This window comes from Phyllobates terribilis, unplaced genomic scaffold (genome assembly GCF_046119375.1).
Source record: "Phyllobates terribilis strain yellow unplaced genomic scaffold, ASM4611937v1 Scaffold_36__1_contigs__length_13169755, whole genome shotgun sequence".
Taxonomy (NCBI): Eukaryota; Metazoa; Chordata; class Amphibia; order Anura; family Dendrobatidae; genus Phyllobates; species Phyllobates terribilis.
Genome location: NW_027362796.1, coordinates 8,338,669 through 8,359,026, shown reverse-complemented (window position 1 = coordinate 8,359,026; position 20,358 = coordinate 8,338,669). Strand labels below are relative to the sequence as shown.

Below are 20,358 nucleotides of genomic sequence, written 5' to 3'. Positions count from 1 at the left end.
TGCGGTTTGTGTTCTCTGCCTGAATATCGCGGATTATGTGACGTCCCGCAGCTTCTCATCATCCATGTTGGGCTGTTGGACGACGTGTCGACGCTCGGCTTGTTGGATTCTTGTGTTACTACCAGCACTGACTTTATATTGTGACTCCTGTGCCGATTCCCATTTCTAATTGCAGCGTGTTATACCAGCACGTGACGGCTGCCACAATCACGTGACGGCTGCCACAATCACATGACGGCTGCCACAATCACGTGACGGCTGCTACAATCATGCGACGACTGTAGCGTCGGCGTCCCTGCCTCCTGCTAGGCAGGGACGCCGTTCCCCTCACCTCTCCTCTCCGTGCCTGGCGTCTTCCTCCCGCTCTGCTGGCAGCGCACGCTGCTTCCCCGTCAATGCACTTAGGGTGCGAGCGCGCGCGCTCCCTCTCTCTTAAAGGGGCCGCGCGCGCCGTCCTAAGGAGTCCCCGGCCAATGGCCGGAGGACCTCACCATATATAAGGCACCTCCTCACAAAATGGAGGTGCCCGAGCTCTGTTGTTGCAAAGCCTTTCAACTCTGCTTCAGCCCACAGGTCCCGTTGCCTGATACCTGCCTGATACCTGCCTGATTTCTGTCTACCTGCTTGCAATCCTGTGGTCCGACAGTCTGCCTACCAGCACCTGCCAGTCTGTCTATGGATCAGTCCGCCTGCGGACCAGGAACTACCTGCCAAATACCTGCCTGCCTGTCCAGAGACTCTTACCCGCTCACCTGGGAGCGCTCACCTGGGAGCGCTCACCTGCTACCCGCCTGCTAACCTACCTGGAGGCTTAGCCGTCACTTGCTGTGACCACCTGCCTGTCCAGAGACTCTCACCCGCTCACCTGGGATCGCTCTCCTGCTACCTGCCTGCTAGCCTACCTGGAGGCTTAGCAGTCACTTGCTGTGACCACCTGCCTGTCCAGAGACTCTTACTCGCTCACCTGGGAGCGCTCACCTGCTACCTGCCTGCTAGCCTACCTGGAGGCTTAGCCGTCACTTGCTGTGACCACCTGCCTGTCCAGAGACTCTTACTCGCTCACCTGGGAGCGCTCACCTGCTAGCCTACCTGGAGGCTCTGCCGTCACTTGCCGTGACCCCCTGCCTGCCTAGAGACTCTTACCCTGTTGTCACTTGCCCTGACCAACCGCCTGTCAAGAGACTGTCCCCGTCACTTGCCGTGACCACCCGCCTGTCAAGAGACTGTCCCCGTCACTTGCTGTGACTGCCCTGCCCTTCTACCCTGAGACTGTCCTTGTCACTTGCAGTGTCTACCTACCCGCCTTCCCTGGGAGCCACCCGCTTCCTTACAAGGACTGCCCTTTGTATAGTAGCTCAGAGGTTTCACCTCCCACACCGGTTACAGTTTGCTCGGGCCATGGAACCCGGTGGCACCCAAGCTCCCTCGCTCTCGGACCTATGTCATGAACTTTCCCGTCAGAGGTCCCAACAGGAGTCCATCCTGAGTCACCTGCGTAGTGTTAACTCTCGCCTGGACACACTGACTGTCTCATCGGGAGCTGCTTCCACTCGCACACTTACTACCCCGGCACCGCCGCTGCCCATCAATACCATGGCTAAATCCTCTATGGGAGAGAGGAGATTCCCTGGTGTTCAACCTGCCAGCCTTTCTCACGGCTTTCCGGAAAGTCTACGACGAACCAGGACGGAAGACCTCATCCGCCTCATCTCTGCTACGCCTCCGTCAAGGAAGTCTCACCGTGGGCCAATATGCCATAAGGTTCCGTACCCTTGCTTCGGAGCTTGCCTGGGATAACGACGCCCTGGTGTCCGTCTTCTGGGAGGGTCTGTCCGGCCGTATTAAAGATGAACTCGCCGGTCGGGACATTCCTACCACTCTCGACGACTTAATAACACTCGCCACCCGGATTGACATCCGGTTCCAGGAGCGCACCAAAGAGGTCACCCGTGAAAGGAGGTTTCCACGCCTTGCCCCTACCTTTCAGAAACCCGTCACTTCCTCCGTTCCTCCGTTACTCCTCAGGCGCACTCACCCGAGCCTATGCAGGTCGACCAGACCAAGATGGTCAAAACCCGTCAAGAATTACGCCGTGCCGAGGGGAGCTGCTTCTACTGTGGCAGTACGGAGCACCGGATCCGTTCCTGCCCGGAGAGGTCGGGAAACGCCTGTGTCTAGGATCGCTCACAGAGGTCGTCCTAGACAAGAGTAAACCCTCTCCATCTCTGATGCTGTCGGTCTCTATCATCTGCGGGGAGAACAGTTTCTGTGAACTAGCTCAACTTGACTCTGGAGCTGCCGGAAATCTCATTTCTCTATCCCTGGTAGAGAAATACCACATTCCCACCAAACCCCTGGCTGTACCCTTATCTGTCGCCTCCGTGGATGGGGGTCTCTTACCGCATCCCATTCAACTCATCACCGAATCCATAACTCTGCAGGTGGGAATGCTGCACTCTGAGAGCATCTTCTTCCATGTTCTGCCTGGACTCTCTCACGCCCTCTTGCAAGGCCTACCTTGGCTCCAGAAACATGCACCCGTGCTTGATTGTCAGACCGGAGAAGTCCTTCGCTGGGGAGAGGACTGCCATAAGACTTGTTTAGTTCCCGTTCTTCCTGCCCGTCCTTCTCCTACCCCAGCCAATCTACCCGGCCTACAGGTTCCCTATTGGTCTTATGCGGATGTCTTTAATAAAAGAGAAGCAGAGACATTACCCCCTCATAGACCATACGATTGCCCAATCGACCTGATACCCGGCGCTACTCCTCCCCGTGGGCGTATTTACCCTTTGTCCGCTGCTGAGACCCGGTCCATGTCTGAATATATTGAGGAGAATCTGGCCCGGGGATTTATCCGGAAATCTACCTCCCCGGCGGGAGCAGGCTTCTTCTTCGTCAAAAAGAAAGACGGCTCACTCCGTCTAGACATTAGAACCGTATCGTCACATTTAATGTCGGAGGTGTAGATCACTTTAAGAGAACTTCCGTCCCGTCCTGTAATGAGCCATGTGAGCTCCTTGTCTGATCAGGATAACAGAGGGGTGGAATGTATTTGTACACCGGACAGATTAGTTGTTGGCTTCTCGTGTTTGGGCTTTGGACGCTGTAGGCCTCGTCTTTACAATGTACTGCCTCCTCTCTGTTTACAGCCTGGGAAGACACATGATAAGTTCAGGTAATATGATCTGTAGGAAAAAAATGGGTGAAGCCGGACTGCGGGACTACGTTTAGATCAAGTGCGTCAGTAACCTTTATCTCACCAAACAGGTCACAGTCGTTCACGTTCATTTCAGATCTCACAAGTACAAATACACATGAATGAGCACGGTCATGCACTGTGGACTTGTGGACTGAGGCCACGGCCCCACTATCAGTATTCGGTCAGTATTTTTTCTCAGGAGTGGGAGCCAAAACCAGGAGTGGGTGATAAATGCAGAATTGGTGACTTGTTTCTATTATACCTTTTCTCTGATTGTTCCTCACCTGGTTTTGGCTCCCACTCCTGAGAAAAAATACTGACCGAATACTGATAGATAGTGTGGCCAATCATCAGCGTCAGGCCACAGCCCCACTAACAAGTCCACCGGTGCTCATATAAAGCCTTTTCAAAAGGGCCGATACAAAGTGTACCAAGATGGTTGCTTATTGTCGGCAGCACGTCCTGTTTACATGGGCAGATGAGATGACTATAAACAATCCAATCAGGCGATGGATGAGTCTTTTTCTAAATAATACATTGTTCCTGGTTAATAATATTTTTTTAGGACTTGGACCTCCTAAAATTAGGACTTTAAAAATCCTAAATATTTTCACCGTGATAGTGATGCTCATAGTCAGTCTCCTCTCATATGCCACAGCAATTCCAACAGTAAAGCGTTGTCCCATACACAAGAGTACTTCAGCCGAGTGTCTCTGTGTTCTCTATAAGAGAACCGCAGTCCTACATCTTTGGTGATAAGTTATCTCCAGGGAAACAGAAGGATCAATAGTTCAAAATCGGACATGTCGGACACTGTAGAGGTATTCTCATCTCCAAAATCCTATCCCAATATGTAGTAGGTGTAATAATATTAGCAAATACCTACAATTATAAATGTAGGATAGTTCTTCTGATTAGCTATGTCACTTACCCCATGTGCAGGGCATTGCAGTAGCTTAGGTATTCATTGTTACGACCACTAAGTGTAACTATGTGTGGTCGTAACCATAGATGCCTAAGCTACTGCAATGCCTTGCACATGGGGTAAGCAACATTGCTAATCAGAAGGACTATACTACATTTCTAATTGGAGGTATTTGCTAATATTATTATTACACCTACTACATATTGGGATAGGATCTTGGAGATAGGAATACCCCTTTAACTTCCCCAACAATCAGTTGTCTGGGCCCCCATACACATTTGAGTTTCAGCTGAATCTGTCAATATCGGTGGGATAGGTCAACATTAGTCTAATATGTATGGTGGGCCTTCAGTTAGATATTTTGGTTCTAATCCAGGTAAATATACCAGTAGAGTTTATACAATGGGCTCTGTGCTGCTTTATAATGGTCACCCCAGAGTTTGAAGCCCCCGTAGATCCCAGTATACCACACAATAGAACATTTGCTGCATTTTACAACAGTTTGGCTTTTGTAGATCCTTATTTCCATAAAGAACGGATGCAGCCAAATATCCCAGAATACTAAGAATTATTCAGGAATGGTTCCTTGAATAGTCAGGTATTTTCTTTTTTCCCTCGATGTCCTGGAAAGAGGTGAAGGCTCAGCAGGAGAAGCTCCGAGATGATCACTCCATCATAATGTGTCATTGTCGAGTCTTCAGATGTGGTCCTCTCCCCGCGTGGGGTTTTCCTTTTAGGAGGAAGCTTTAGATTTACCACGTCAGTGTTCTGCATTGTTACTTATTTTTATGTTATGTGAATGTTTTATACACGAGAACATTGACCACTGAGCCTTTATTATAGAATTCTCGGTAAAGCTACTGAATATAGCCTAATGATAATATACAATCACGTTTGTTGTACTTGCGGAATTATATTCTAGTGGTTTCCTGCTTCCTGACTAATTGTGATTTAGATTAAATACTATCTGACCGCGGTCACTTGTGAGGTCCGAGTACTATCTACGTCTTATACGAGTGTTGATCATGTTAAGGAATATATCAGCTAGAAATTTCTGTAATTATTAAAACCAGACATTTATATTCTTTTTTATCAATAGGTTTTTAATTTCTGATTGTCAAGATTTTTCTAATTGTATTCTCTGTAAATGATCAGGCGGCAATATTACCTGAGCTGATAAGCCTTACAGTGGATACATGGACCACTTTAGACTGTGGATGTTCACTGGGTTATAGGCATGCTCTCTGACCTGTGCAGAGGTCATTGTGCAGAGAGGGGGGAGAAGGTCAGCTGACACCATCACCTTTTGTGAATGGTGGATCCTGTATTATCTATATGACAAGATGTTACCTTTTCTTTTAATCCTGTCTGTGATGATAATAAGATGGCTGCTGAGAATCTCTACAGAACAGGCAGGGTAAGCCAATGCTGAGACTTAATATGCATTTACACTGAAAGATTATAAACGAGAGCTGCTGAGAAGTGGAGTGTAAATAGGCTATAGGGTAAAACGAGAAAAAGACGGATTTTGGTAAGACCTTACCTGTAAAATCCTTTTCATCGAAGGAAGGAAGGGAGACACAGATCCATTACTAGTGGGGGTTGGCGGAGCCCCACAGGATAGTTCACCTCAGATTTAGAAAAAGTGACAACCGGCCCTTCCAGCTTAGGCTCCTCCTACTCCCATGTTCTCCAGTCCGTACACAAGCTAAGGAAGAGCAGACAACACCAGGGGAACAACACAACCCCTTCTGAAAATTCAGAAATGTGAGAGAACAGGTTATGTATATAACAGCATGAAAACACACAGTCCCAGGCACTACTTACTGGACCTGACAACTGCGATGAGCTGGCAATGCTGGAACAGAGCCCTAGTGCGCCAACCCCAGACCAGATGACCGCCATCAGGAGGGAGTCGTGCCGCATCTAGAAAAACCATAATACACTTCTGCCATGGGAGGGTGCTGTGTCTCCCTTCCTTCCTTCGCTGAAAAGGATTTTACAGGTAAGGTCTTACCAAAATCCGTCTTTCAGCAGCAGAAGGGAAGGAAGGGAGACACAGATCCATTACTAGTGGGATGTCCCAAAGCAGTCCAAAATTCAAGGGTGGGAAACAGTGGCAGAATCGCCAACACCCCAACAACTTAGGCAAGTGCGCAACAAGCGCCGAACAAAAAATAAAGAGATAACCTAAACCACCGCCGCCTGCAGGACCCTGCGTCCCAAGGCCGCATTGGCGGAAGCACTCACGTCCACTTTATAAAATTTAGTAAAAGTGTGAACGGAGCACCAGGGAGCCGCCCGGCAGAGCTGCGCTGCCGAAGCCCCCTGACGAAAAGCCCACGACGAACCAACAGCTCTCGTGGAATGAGCTTGAACCTTAACCGGACAAGGCTCGTCCTTGAGCCGGTACGCCTCCAGGATAGCCGAACATATCCACCGAGCTATAGTGTCCTTGGAAGCCCGCTGACCACGGCGACGACCAGCAGGAATCACAAACAGAGAATCCGATTTTCGAAACCCTTGCGTGATTGAAAGATAGAACTTCAATGCCCGCACCAAATCCAACGAGTGCAAGGCCCGCTCCTTCGGACTCTTTGGTTTCGGACAGAGGGAAGGCAACAGGATGTCCTGATTGAGGTGGAAAACGCGACACCACTTTAGGTAAAAAATCTCCACGGGTACGAAGCGCCACACGATCCGGGTGGAATTCCAGAAAAGGGGGCGAGCAAGACAGTGCCGCCAACTCTGAAACCCTTCTTAAAGAGGTGACCGCCACCAGGAAGGCCACCTTCCAAGAAAGCAAGTAAAGCGTAGCTGAATCCATAGGCTCAAACGGCCCATGCTGAAGAGCCTCCAAAATTAAATTGAGCCGCCAAGGAGCCACAACTGCCCTCCGAGGCGGAAACTGACGAGCAACCCCGCGAGAAAATGAACACACATCCCTGCGTGAGGCAATAGCCTTCCGAAAAAGCCCGGATAGTGCAGAGACCTGACCCCGCAAGGTACTAACTGCTAGACCCTTGACCAGACCACATTGCAGAAAGGCCAAGAAGTTGGGAATGGAAAAAACCCTCGGGTTCCTTGACGATCCAGAACACCATAAATAGAAGGCCTCCCAAGTTCTGTGATAAATCCTAGTCGTAGCTGGACCTCTGGCCGCCCGCAAGGTGGCAATGACCTTGGCCGAAAACCCACGACGGGTCAAGATTTCGGTCTCAAGAGCCACGTCGTCAAACGAAGTGACTTCAGGTCCGGATGACGAATGGGCCCTTGGGTTAACAGGTCCAGGCGAAGAGGCAGTGGAAACGAAGGCGCCGCCAGAAGAGACACCAGCGTTGAATACCACACCCTCCGCGGCCAATCCGGCGCCACCAAAATCACCGATACTCGTTCGAGATTGATCCGCCTGATCACCAGAGGAAGTAAGGATACCGGCGGAAACACATAGATCAGCTCGAACTGGTCCCACGGGGCCACTAGAGCATCTACCGCCACAGCCTCCGGGTCCCTGTACCTGACCTGGACATGAATGTCGGAATCCTGGCGTTCAGCCTGGATGCCATCAAGTCCACTTGGGGAGTCCCCCAACGGGAGCACAGGAGAGCAAAAACCTCCGGATGAAGACTCCATTCTCCGGGATCTACCCGCTCGCGACTGAGGAAGTCCGCCGAGATATTCAGCACACCCGGGATGTGAAACGCGGAGATGACTGGAACCCTGGACTCGGCCCAAATCAGGATCCGAGAGACCTCCATCATGAGTCTGGAACTCCTCGTCCCGCCCTGATGGTTGATATACGCGACAGCTGTCGCATTGTCCGTCTGAATCCGGACCGGCAGACCGCTCAAAGGGACCGTCCAATGTCGGAGGCAGAGAAATATTGCTCTCAAATCCAGAATGTTGATTGGCAGAGACGACTCCTCTGACGACCAGACCCCTTGAACCCAGAGGTCGTTCCAAACCCCCCCCCCCCAGCAAGTCAGGCTGGCATCGGTGGTAATCACCGATCACCGTGGGAGAAGAAGGGATTTCCCCAGGGATAGAGCCTCCAGACGTAACCACCATCCAAGAGACTCTCGCACCCTGCGGGTGATGACGACAGCGAAGTCGGCAATCGATCTCAACGGGACAGAATAAGATTTTGGAGATCCCGGGAATGAAATTGTGCAAACGGCACCGCTTCCATTGCCGCCACCATCAGACCCAGAAGGCGCATGCACTTCCGAAGGGACATCGCCCTCACCGACCTCATAGCCTGGACGTGGTGACGAAGGTTCGCTTGTTTGTCCAGAGGGAGGGACACCACTGCCCGTACGGTGTCGAAATGCATCCCCAAGAACAGGATTGACTGCGACGGCTCCAATGACGACTTCTTCCAATTGACCAGCGACCCGAAGTCCTCCAAGTGCTGAAGGGAGAGATCGCGAGCTGTCACTGCCTCCTCCGCTGTGGGCGCCACAATTAACAGGTCGTCCAGGTAGGGGAGAATCGTAACTCCTTGCTTTCGAAGGAGCGCCATGAGCGGCGCCAGAACCTTTGTAAAAACCCTGGGCGCCGAGGCCAACCCGAATGGTAGGGCCACAAATTGGTAATGGGCCTGCCCTACGGCGAAACGCAGGAAGCGCTGGTGAGCCCTGCCGACAGGGACATGCAAATAGGCGTTGCGGATGTCGATCGACACCAAAAAATCGTACTGCGACAAGGCCGCCACGACGGAGCGAAGAGACTCCATACGGAATTTCCGGATTCGGACATGAATATTCAAATCCTTGAGGTCCAGAATGGGACGAAACTTGTCCTCCTCTTTTGGGGACCACAAAAAGGTTGGAGTAAAAACCCCCTTCCCCGGTCCTCCGGCGGGACCGGAACCACTACACCCTGCTGCAGAAGAGAGTCGACCTCCCGCAGCAGAGCAGCAGCCAGCTTGGGCACGGACGGGATGCGAGACTGACGAAACCTGTCCGGGGGTAGAGAGTGAAACTCTATGAAATAGCCCGCTGACACAACCTGCGTCACCCAGGCGTCCGATACGTGGGACGCCCAAACCGACCCGAACTGTAGCAGCCGACCTCCCACCCGAGAGGGATCCTGGCGTCAGTCTGCCTTAGCGAGCATTTTGTCAACCTCCCTTTTGTCCCGACGGAAATGCTGTTTCCAGGGAGTACGGGATTTCTGGGTGGACTTCTTACCGGAAGACGAGGGATGACCCGATCTCCAAGAGGGCTGATCGAATCGTCCCCTGGGTCGAAAGGACCGACGACCACTACCGGCACTTGACCTGTCAGACGTAGAAGCCGCAGCTTTCCACTGTGGCAAAGCCACATCCTTGGCCTTAGCAATCAGCTCCGTGAGGTCCGAACCAAAAAGCTGACTGCCCTTGTACACCAGAGTAAGCAAACCTTGTTTGGATACTGCGTCTCCAGTCCACTGTTTGAGCCACAGAGCTCTCCTGACTGTGGCGGCCAAGGCTTGAGCCCTGGACACAACCGAAGTAGTATCCAGCACTGCGTCTCTGCTATATCGGGCCGCCTCTTCCAACAGCTGGAAGAGCCTTTCCACGTCAGACAGCGGAGTCCCATCTTGCCATGCCGACTGCAGCTGATCCAACCATCTCAGGGAAGCCTCACCAGTATAATGTTAGGTGTCAGGCATGTGCTGGGCATGAAATTGGGTCAGAATCATCTGTGGATTCTATGGTCTCCCATTCTGGTCCAGCCAGGGCAGACACTGCTCAGCATCACCATCTGGCCCAACGCCTAACTAGTGCACTAGATGGACAGGCTGTCCCCACATGGCCCCCAAGGCCGCTTGGAATCCATGACCCGCGGCCTCGTAGATGGACTTCGCCGCTAACTCCGTCCTTCTGTCCAGCGGATCCTGTAGACTCGCCTTCCCTTTAACCGGAAGCAAAGAAGATTTGCTCAGCTGAGACAATGGCACGTCCACTTCAGGAGAGGGGACCCAATTAGCGATCGTCTCTGTGGAGCAGGGATACAGGGCATCCAAAAACCGCATCCCTTGGAAGCGTTTATCCGGACACAGGCGTTCTTTCTCCACCGCCTCGTTAAGTTCATCGTGCGACTCCTGATACAGCCGGGCCGACTTGCCCGGCCTCGTCACCTCTTCAGACAGCTGTAACACTTCCCGCATGGCTCCAATAAGAGCATCCACGCGGCCTGAAAGCGAAGCCGGGCGACCCTGCCGATCCTCTTCATCAGAATCGGAGATCTCACCAGCAGAGCTTGTCGGTGAATCCGAAGGCTCTGATGCGCTGCGCGGAGGAGACAGCGCCACCACAGGCCTGAAAAGACAAAAGGTGCAGTCACCATAAGACAGTAACACACACACACACACACACAGGGCACTTACCCAGCTGAGCGCCACAGGGACCCCCAGGGATGTGTGGCACCATGGCCCTTCGCTCCCCCCCACGGCGGAGCTCGCAGGGACCCCTAGACACAGTGTGGTTCTCCGCCAGGGAGCGCCCTGTATCCCCCGGGGCCGGCAGGCTTCTGCGGGGACCTCCTTAGGGGGTACGCAGATCCGCCAGGGGAGGGCCAGGGGTCCCAGCAGCGCTGAGACCCCCTGAGACCTCTAGACCACGGGGGGTCCAGGTCTCCTGGTAAAATAAAAAATTCTTCTGAGGAGCTGCAAAGGCAGTGACTATCCTCTGCGACCTCAAATTTTAGACTGGAGAACATGGGGGTAGGAGGAGCCTAAGCTGGAGGGGCCGGTTGTCACTTTTTCTAAATCTGAGGTGAACTATCCTGTGGGGCTCCGCCAACCCACTAGTAATGGATCTGTGTCTCCCTTCCTTCCCTTCTGCTGCTGAAATGCTTGTTCGTAGGGTGAAATTATTTTTAAATCATTAAAAATCATTCTTCTTGGCGGCGCATCATCCTGTATAAACAGGACTTGCACTGCCAAGAACAATGGTAAGCTTACGCCTTCTGAACGTTCAACGCACATCATTTAGCATGGTTTTCCTGTGTAAACAGGCTTCTAAACCTCCGACAATCAGTAAATATTTACCAGTTAGTGGTAGTTTACTGCCACTAATCTGTCTGTGTAAATGGAGTATTAGTGGGCAAAGCAAAAATTCCAAGATTTTAGGATTTTATTTTTATATGTAACCTCTCACCGCATTAGGATGTGAATGAACATCCTGAGAAGGAGCCTGCGTGTGTGGAGGTGGCTCAGGAACTCCACAAGAAGCTGATGGTGTCTGTTAACTATTTTGAATGTGCGCTGTTAATCGATGGGTTACCACAGCAGCCGGGGGCCAGCTTAAGCAGAGGCGTTCATAGAAATCATGGGGCCCCATACCAAGAGTCTATATTGATGGACTAGGCAGGGTTAAAACATATTGATGCAGTCACACAAGGGCCTACTTTCCAACTTTTAAATACAGGGAGAGGACATGTTTTGTGGCTTGGACACAGAAATAATGCCCCTGCTACTGATTCCTCTTGTTTGCACACACTGATACCATTTTAATAAACCCCATAGAGTATGCTGCCCTCCACACACGGTGCGATACCTCGGAGTGAATCTCCTGTCATCATTTTCTCCCACAGTAGTCCTTACATGGACAACATGATGACCCCATGGCAAACCCCACCAGTATAATGCACCTACACTACTCCCCCCACACACACACACAGTATGATGCTCTTACAGCCCCCCACACATATACACACACAGTATGATGTCTTCCACAGTTCGCTCACACAGTATGATGGCCCCCAACAGTTCGCTCACACAGTATGATGGCCCCCAACAGTTCGCTCACACAGTATGATGGCCGCCCCACATCATGTATGATGGATCCCACAGTATACGCTTTTCTTGTTGCCAAAATAAAAAAAAACTCCACACAGAGGGCCCGATCTAGTGACGTCATTGCACCTGCAGTGCTGAGACTTCGAGCACAGACGTACAGGCTGAATGATGGGGAACAAAGGCCATCTTTCAAAGAATGATATGCGGAAGAAGAAAGCCCTGTAGCATCAGGCTTTCCCAGCTAATGAGCGCCATAGTGGCCACGTGGTCTACCGCTATGGGCAAAATGCCTTTACCTTTAAGGCCCATCTTAGTACTTTTTACAGCAGACTGAGTGCCATAGGAAACCATGATTTCCAGTAAATACCGCACTACTGTGGTATTACAGTATATATAAGCAATCCAAGGATCACATGTTTAAGTCCACTAATGGGTACAAAAAAAATGTAAAAAAAATAAAAAGTCAAAATATAAAAAATAGATAATTTTTAACTATCCCACGTTTTCCCTATTAAAAACAAAGAAACGGAAAAAAAAACATTTGGTATCGCCACATCCGTAAAAGTCAGATGTATCAAAGTATGGAATTATGGTAATTAACCTTTACGGTAAACATTGCAGAAAAAAAAAATCAAAATGCCAAAATTGTGGGTTCTTTGTCAAATCACTTAACAAAAAAAATCCAATACAAAGCTAGCAAAACGTTATATGTGCTCCAAATTGGTATCAATAAAAACGTCAGCTCCATAAACACAAAAAGCGCTTAAATAAAAAACTCCCTGGTTCTGAGAGAGTTAAAATAGCGATCACAAGACGTTATGTCACCAAACTCATTAAGGCCTAGTACATTAATGGTGCCACAGGAACGGGCAACAGCGAAAAATGTCATTTGCAAATCTACTTTCAGCGTATGTATGTTGGCCCTTGAGGACATTGCACACGCTGCTGCCAATTTATAGTTTTCCATGAACGTTTATTTTGTGCATAGGGTAAAAGAATACATAAAAGATATTTCTTATAGATGGCAGCTAGCGTTATATTACTCCTGGTTTAGGAGCTGTGACTCTCACAATCCCTCCAGGTGAGCACCTCAAATTATTTCTTTCCCCCTCCAGTGTTTTTTTTCCCTATGTTCTGTGCGCTCTATTCCCTAAACAGCTCCATTTTCAATGGACAAATCATGATGTCTAGAGATCTCAATATTCTCCTTGTCAGAGGTGCCCCCATGAGGGTTGTCAGAAGATCTCAAAAACAGCAGGTGTTGTGGGGTGTGCCTGGCATACAATAGTGCCTACCAGGGTAGAACATCCGGTGAGCAGGTGGCGGAGTCATGGGCGCCCAAGGCTCATTGATACTTGTGTGGAACGAAAGGTACAGTAGCCCCAGCTGGTCCGGTGCTGCAGAAGAAATACTGTGGCACATATTGCTGAAAAATTAACTTTTGGCTATGAAGAAAAGATGTCAGGATAAAGTATTGCAGCTTATTACATATGGAGATGCACACTGGTCATTGTCATGCTGACCCGGTTACAGCCAAAAGCACCTACAAGCGTATACGGGCATCAGAACTGAACCATAGAGTAATAGAAGAAAGGGTTCTGGTCTGATGAATCATGTTTTCTTGTACATCACGTAGATGGGTAGAGGTGTATAACTTACCTGGGGAGAAACATGGCCTCCAGGCGCACCTTAGGAAGAAGGCAAACTCCGGGGAAGAAATCTATAGTTGTATGTGCCAAACATTACATTTTATCACCCTTTTGGAATTTTTTTTATATAAAGTGACCAACCCCAATATAATAAATAATACAGAATTTTACATTTTCATTGTACAATTTTTAAGTCATATCCTCACTTGGAGTATCCTACACAACCCTATATATATATATATATATATATATATATATATATATATATTCTCTATCTCAAGTCTTGGAGCAGAAATACTTCACATACAGAATCTGTTGCTATAGTGAGCTTATTGTTCTGTTCATGATTGCAGTTTGTGAGCTCCGATCTCCTTCTATGGGTGAATTTCTTTGGGGTCTTGAATCCTCTGGCTGGTTAAAACACGTGAAAACAATCCTAGATGCTGGTATCTTCATTGCAAAGGTAAGATGTGTTGTATCTGTTCATATTCTAGTGCTGCTTGTCTGATTTGTACTATTCTAGGCACGGACTGTACAAAAATGATCCTTTTAGTGCTGAGAATAAACGAGATTTGTAATTATATAAATGTGTAATATTTTACATTTAATTTGCACATTTAGGCCGTGTCAGAAGAGGGCGCCAGCGTGCTCGTTCATTGTTCTGATGGATGGGACCGCACCGCTCAGGTCTGCTCTGTATCCAGTCTGTTACTTGACCCCTATTACCGAACCATCAGAGGATTTATGGTAAGAGGTTTTATTTCATATACTCTATGTACTGGTGGAGATTTACGGAGTTGATATTTTTTGCATAGTGTAACTTTTATTTTTCCCAATTACTATTAGGTGTTAATTGAAAAAGACTGGATTTCATTTGGACACAAATTTAATCACAGGTAACCCTGGTCACTGCACATATGTTGGAAAAGTCAAACAGAGTCACTTATTTACAGAGGGCCTTTCACCAAATTTTTCATGTTGAACTGAAAACACGTTGTAGCTTCAGAGCAGATAAAAAAAAATTTGTTAGTTCTTTTCTTATTTTGCATCTCTGTTGCAGGGATATTAACAATCAAAGTATTTGTCACCTAATGAGTTAATTTTCGTTACATCCAAGTGGGTGTTATCAGAGAGCTTTCACTGTGGGGCATGTACTTCTCCTTGTACGATGCTGTCCAATTATAAACAGGCAGCAAGATGCTAGAAAAAGAACACGTCCACACCATATCTTACAGCAGGTTTCTCAGTGTGTGGGTTATAATGAAAGCCCGGATCTCCTGGTCTAACCTCCTGCATGATTAGAATATCAACTGTATTCAAATCCCATCAATCAACACATTTCAGATATGGGCCCAGCAGTCAGTGTGGGGCTAGGGTCAGCACAGCTGAGTTTAGCTGTGTCACTTTCCAAATCTTCCATCAGCTCTCCTCCTCTCAGCAAAAGAGACAAAAAAAAACACCATACATTCTAATATAATATACTTACTGTAGTTTTTCTGTGCCATTTCCAATCTCAGGCGGTTTTGGGAGCGCAGTCCACCTGAAAAAGATGTTGCATGCATATACCCCAATTGCATTGCTTCAGCATTTTTTTTTTTTTTTAAGGTATGGAAATTTAGATGGGGATCCCAAGGAGGTGTCCCCAGTGATAGACCAGTTCCTGGAATGTGTCTGGCAGCTCATGGAGCAGTTTCCCTGTGCGTTTAAATTTAATGAGAGATTCTTGGTCCACATACAACACCATATATACTCCTGTCAGTATGGAAACTTTCTGTGCAACTGCGAGAAGGAGAGGAAGGAACTGATGTGAGAGAATATGTGCTCTGTGTATGGTCACTATAGGCTTGTAACAGAAATAGAATATGGATGGTTGACGTGTCCCTGATGCTGATCTGATCACACGGTGCCCCACAGCCTGGATAACAGCAATCACTTATAAACTGTGAAGGTTGAACCTTGGCAAAAATTTTTCAATAACTGTGCAGGAGAAAAATGTATAAAGTGATGGCATATTGGTAAGATATGCCATCACTTCAGGATTGGTGGGGGTGTCAGACCTTAGGGACTCCCACATATCCGGAGACTGAATGGGTATGTGAACCTAAACCATTTCAGTTTTTTCCTGCCCATCTGGGTCGCTGGCATCGCTGGCAGTGCCACTGTACAGAGAAACATAAGAATGGTGAAATCAAAATGCCAATAATAAAATAAGATGGGTACATGGATTTAAGAATTGCACAGTTCCTGATGTAACCAATGGTCCACTAGAAGATACTTCTTGAAGATATTCTCTGTCCTGAGTAATGTTGAAATCTTGTAGATCTTCTTTCCCAGTCGCAAAATTTCCTAACCTGCAGGTCAGTAGCCAAGGACATGAGATACATCCTTGTAACTAGAGGATCATGGCTTTAAAGAGATATTCTTAAAATATCAAGCTCCCATTGAGGCCTCATTCAGACATCCGTATCCACATGTACGTGTTAATGCTAATGCTATTCACATGCCTGTGTATTTTCATGGACTATGTGTCTGTGCAAAACTCACGGAGACATGTCTGTTTTTTCTTCCAATATCACAGATGAAAAAGACCTATACAAGTCTATGGGTCCATGAAAAACATAGACAGCCCACGGATGGCATCATGGTGCTGTCCGAGATTAAAGGGGTTGTCCAGTACTTTATATTACCCCCCCCCCACCCAATGTGTCTCCCCGGGGCCCCTAAGGATTTTTGTAATTACCTTCCGTTGCAGATAATGCCTGTGAGTGGCGCTATCACTGGCCGCTCACAGACATCACGTGACCCCCGGCTGCAGCCGGCTTTGACATCCGCCGATGTCGCTGGCAGCAGCCGGGGGTCTCTGTCTTCTGCGTTCCAGGTGGATGCCAGACTGTGGGCGGGGTTACCCCACCCCACATCACACCCGGCATCCACCGCACGCTCTGCCTCTCCCCATTCATTGGGAAAGCGCGGTGGATGCTGGGTGTGACGCGTGGGGAGGAGGTGTAACCCTGCCCACAACCCAGCAGCCACCGTAGGGACCCCAGCGCTGAGTCACGCCTCACTTGTCGTGACATCAGCGTGGGGTCACGTGATGCCTGTGAGCGGCCACCGATAGCGAAGCTCACAGGCATTATCAGCAACGCAAGCTAATTACAAAAAGTCTTAGGGGCCCCGGGGGGATACATTGGGGGGGGGGGGGGGTAATATAAAGTACTGGACAACTTCTTTAACATTACAAAGCATAGGAGAAACTTTATAACATATTTATCCATACGAGAAGAACACTGATAACACAATGATGGCAAAAATGGACACACTGATACCATTTTTTCACATACCTGTTTAAACCTGTACATGTGAATGAGGCCTTCTGCTGATCACTGAAGAGCCCCATTCTCAGCATTGCTAAAAGTCCCATCGGTCAGACCTCCAGCATTCAGAAAGTTATCTCCTAACCCTTTACAGCAGTGGTTCTCAACTCCAGTCCTCAGGACCCACCAACAGGCCATGTTTTCAGGATTTCCTTAGTATTGCACAGCTGATAATTGCATCACCTGCACAGGCAATAATTCCATCACCTGTGCAATACTAAGGAAATCCTGAAAACATGATCTGTTGGTGGGTCCTGAGGACTGGAGTTGGGGAACACTGCTGTAAAGGGACTGTCAGTACAGAAGGACTGTTCAAATCAAGTACAGGCGCTCGGTGCACCGTGGTGGGGCCAAGCAGTTCAGTGCATCTTTCCATCTACTTTTTGGAACCGGATTTTCCAATTTTGACTATGAAGCTACACAGCTACTATGCAAAGAAACACTGAAAGCTATAGAACTTGTGGCTCATTCATATAAGAGAATCAGGCACAGTTTCACCAGTTTGGTCAGTGTCAGTTTTTATCATTAGAGTTTGGCCTGAGCTTCAGTTTCTTCATCTTTTTCCATCAAACAGACCTGGAAAACTGGACAGCGCTCAGATGGCAATTAATTGTTGGCCGATTTTTTTTTTTCACTGACCCATGGATGTGCATTGTTAATTTTGACCGGACACTCAGATAACTATCGTACATTTTGCCACGATTTTCCGTCTCTCAAACAATCACAGATATGTGAATGGCCCCGTTCACTCTTCTAGGTACAAGTGCTATCTGGAAATAACACAAATAGGACTCGTACACAAAAAATGTACGTCTGAATGAGCCCTTAGTGTTAGTGCAGGTTGCAGTGGTGACGGGTATACTTGCAGCTCTCATAATCTCAATATATCAGTGATGCAATCATCATCTTCCAGAATTCAGGAGAGGACCTACTCCCTCTGGTCTTACCTGTGGAAGCAGCGGTTGGATTACATGAACCCTCTGTACAGAGCAGATCACAGTCAGACCCAAGGAACTCTGAGACCACACACCACTCCATGCCACTTCAGGTAAGAGGTTATTCTGATTCCTCCTCTGCACTGAATAAAGCAGCAGAACTCTAACACACCATATACTTATCATTCATATATAGAAACATCAAGCCTAACTTTACAGGTGAAAGAAGCGGGGTGACGTATCATGAGCCCAATGTGTCCTTCAGTGGTGAAATCCAAGGCCCAACACTCTTCCCACTTGTAACCATGGTCTACATTTAGGGGTTGCGTCAGAGCTCACTCGTCAGTTCTATCTTCTGCCTGGCACAAATCAATTCACTTTAGACAGATTTACTGACATCTATGACAGCTTGTGACACGGTGATTCATTTTGCACATATTTAGACTGCGATAAAGTATTGATCTTTGGGGGTCAGACCGCTGGGACCCCCAACAATCCCCAGGAGGTTCTGTAGAGCAAGCTTTGAACAGAGCAGAGGTGGAGCATGTACATCTCTACTCCATTCATTCTCAGTGGAACTGACCCCTAGCGATCAATTCCTAAATCCTGTTGATAGGGGATTACTTATATACTTGGTACAACCCCTTTAATAGGGCATGCGGATGTCCCTGATCGGGAACTTTCTATATAAAAGCATAATATAAAGTCGAGTTTGGGTCAGGAGACCTGAAGCCAGTCTTTGCATTGAAGCATACTCAGACCGCAAAACACATGTGTGAATCCAGGCAAAAGCTGTTTTTTTTTTTTGTTTGCCTGTACAAAACAGACCAATTTTGCAAGTGTGTTAGATCCAATTTTCGGGCATATTTAGTCCACATGTCCGTTTTTATCAATGGTTTTGCCATATGCAAAAACAACGTGACAGAGGTTTCCCAAGCTTCTTCAAGTACCCAGTCAGTGAAAATGAAGAATAGCAGTAGGATGCAACTTGGATGTCCGCAAATAAGGTCAATGTAGGGGATGTCTCTGTTTATATACAGACCATCAGTCAGCAAAATAACAGAACGGACATGTGAATAGTGTAAGGATAGGATGTGTCAGTGTGCTGTCCGAGTAATGAGGCCCAACTTGCCACCACATATTTTCACTGATCTGAAGTCACCAGCCATAGATCAGCCACTGAGGGACTCATTAGGACTCGCTCACATTGCCACGTAACACGGCCGAGTGCTAGTGCTATGTGATGTTTTATCGGATAGCACTCGGACCAATAATATACTATGTTATCCGAGTGCAGTCTGATGTACGTGCACAGAGACAATGGAGAAGATGGAAAAATTAAGTCCTCCATCTTCTCCACACCTGTGCTGCAATTCTTCCATGCGAGAAAATTGGATCACACTCAGAGTTAAAGCAGAGTGTCATTAGCATAATCGGCCCAATTCTCTGGCATGGGAGAATATACAGCATTGTGAGCTAGCCCTTCATGTGTGTACCATGAGCTAGCACGTCTTAAGGACATATATCATGAGAATTGCTCGATGATAATCTTCTGTACTTGTGCATATACTAACTCTTCAAACTTATTTTTCACCATGGAAGGTTTTGGAGGGGCCTCTATAACCGATTTGAGAAAGGAATGCACCCTCGCCAGTCAGTCACTGATTTTCTACAGGCAGTAAAAGAAGAGACGCAGCAGCTGGAGGAGGAAATGGAGTTCATGGAGAAGGTGTGGTAGAAATACTGAAAATCCAGCTTCCTGGCCTATATGTTTTTGATGTTTATACCTCTGCTTAGGTTTCAGTGTAAACCAATTCAGCTTTTAATGGTGACTGAGAAACAATTTTAAATGATTATATATAGAAACCCTGCACAAGATAAAAAAGGGGCAATCATTTTTAGCCGATGCCCTACGTCTTTGGTGTTCTCCAACACAATAACTGGAAGAGAGCACCATTAAAGGGACTCTGTTACCAGGTTTTTGCTACCCATCTGAGTGCAGCGCAATATAGGGGCAGAGGCCCTGATTCCAACAATCTGTCACTTACTGGGCTACCTGCTGTCATTTTGATAAAATTACTGTGTTATCTGCAGCAGACCCCGCCCACATCACTGATTGGCAGTTCTCTGACTGCTGAGCTCTGTATAACCCCGCCCACACCACTGATTGGCCACTTTGTGTATACTACATTTGCAGAAAGCTGCCAATCAGTGATGGGGGCGGGGTTGTACAGAGCTTATGAATATGTAGGACTACCTGGCAGCAGGTTTACTAGTCCCCAATGATAATCTGCTTGCTGATAAAATAGTGATTTTATAAAAACTACAGCAATCAGACCATTAAGTGACACATCACTGTAACCAGGGTCTCTACCTTGTGTCTTTTCAATGTCAGTAATGCCTGAGCACTGTGGCGTTATGGCTTTCTTATGACACCAGAGAAGTTTGTTCATTGGTATAAAGTTTTCAAGTAAAGGTTCATTTAGGCAGG

The 20,358-nt window shown here is 47.9% G+C and overlaps 1 protein-coding gene across 1 annotated transcript; it reads left to right on the top strand.

Annotated features, from left to right (window-relative positions):
- The first annotated feature begins 13,865 nt into the window (after nucleotides 1–13,865).
- LOC141182905 (phosphatidylinositol-3-phosphate phosphatase MTMR7-like) lies at nucleotides 13,866–19,605 on the top strand. Its single transcript, XM_073661016.1, has 6 exons — nucleotides 13,866–14,021; nucleotides 14,180–14,305; nucleotides 14,405–14,454; nucleotides 15,164–15,364; nucleotides 17,846–17,980; nucleotides 19,470–19,605. The coding sequence occupies exons 1-6, from the start codon at nucleotides 13,902–13,904 to the stop codon at nucleotides 19,603–19,605; spliced, it is 768 nt and encodes a 255-aa protein (XP_073517117.1). The 5' UTR covers nucleotides 13,866–13,901.
- Nucleotides 19,606–20,358: the final 753 nt, after the last annotated feature.

Coding starts and splice junctions, on each gene's coding strand:
- LOC141182905 (XM_073661016.1), top strand. CDS start 13,902: ATGATTGCAGTTTGTGAGCTCCGATCTCCTTCTATGGGTGAATTTCTT. Junction 14,455..15,163: donor GGACACAAATTTAATCACAG/GTAACCCTGGTC, acceptor TTTTTTTTTAAG/GTATGGAAATTTAGATGGGG. Junction 17,981..19,469: donor ACCACTCCATGCCACTTCAG/GTAAGAGGTTAT, acceptor TCACCATGGAAG/GTTTTGGAGGGGCCTCTATA.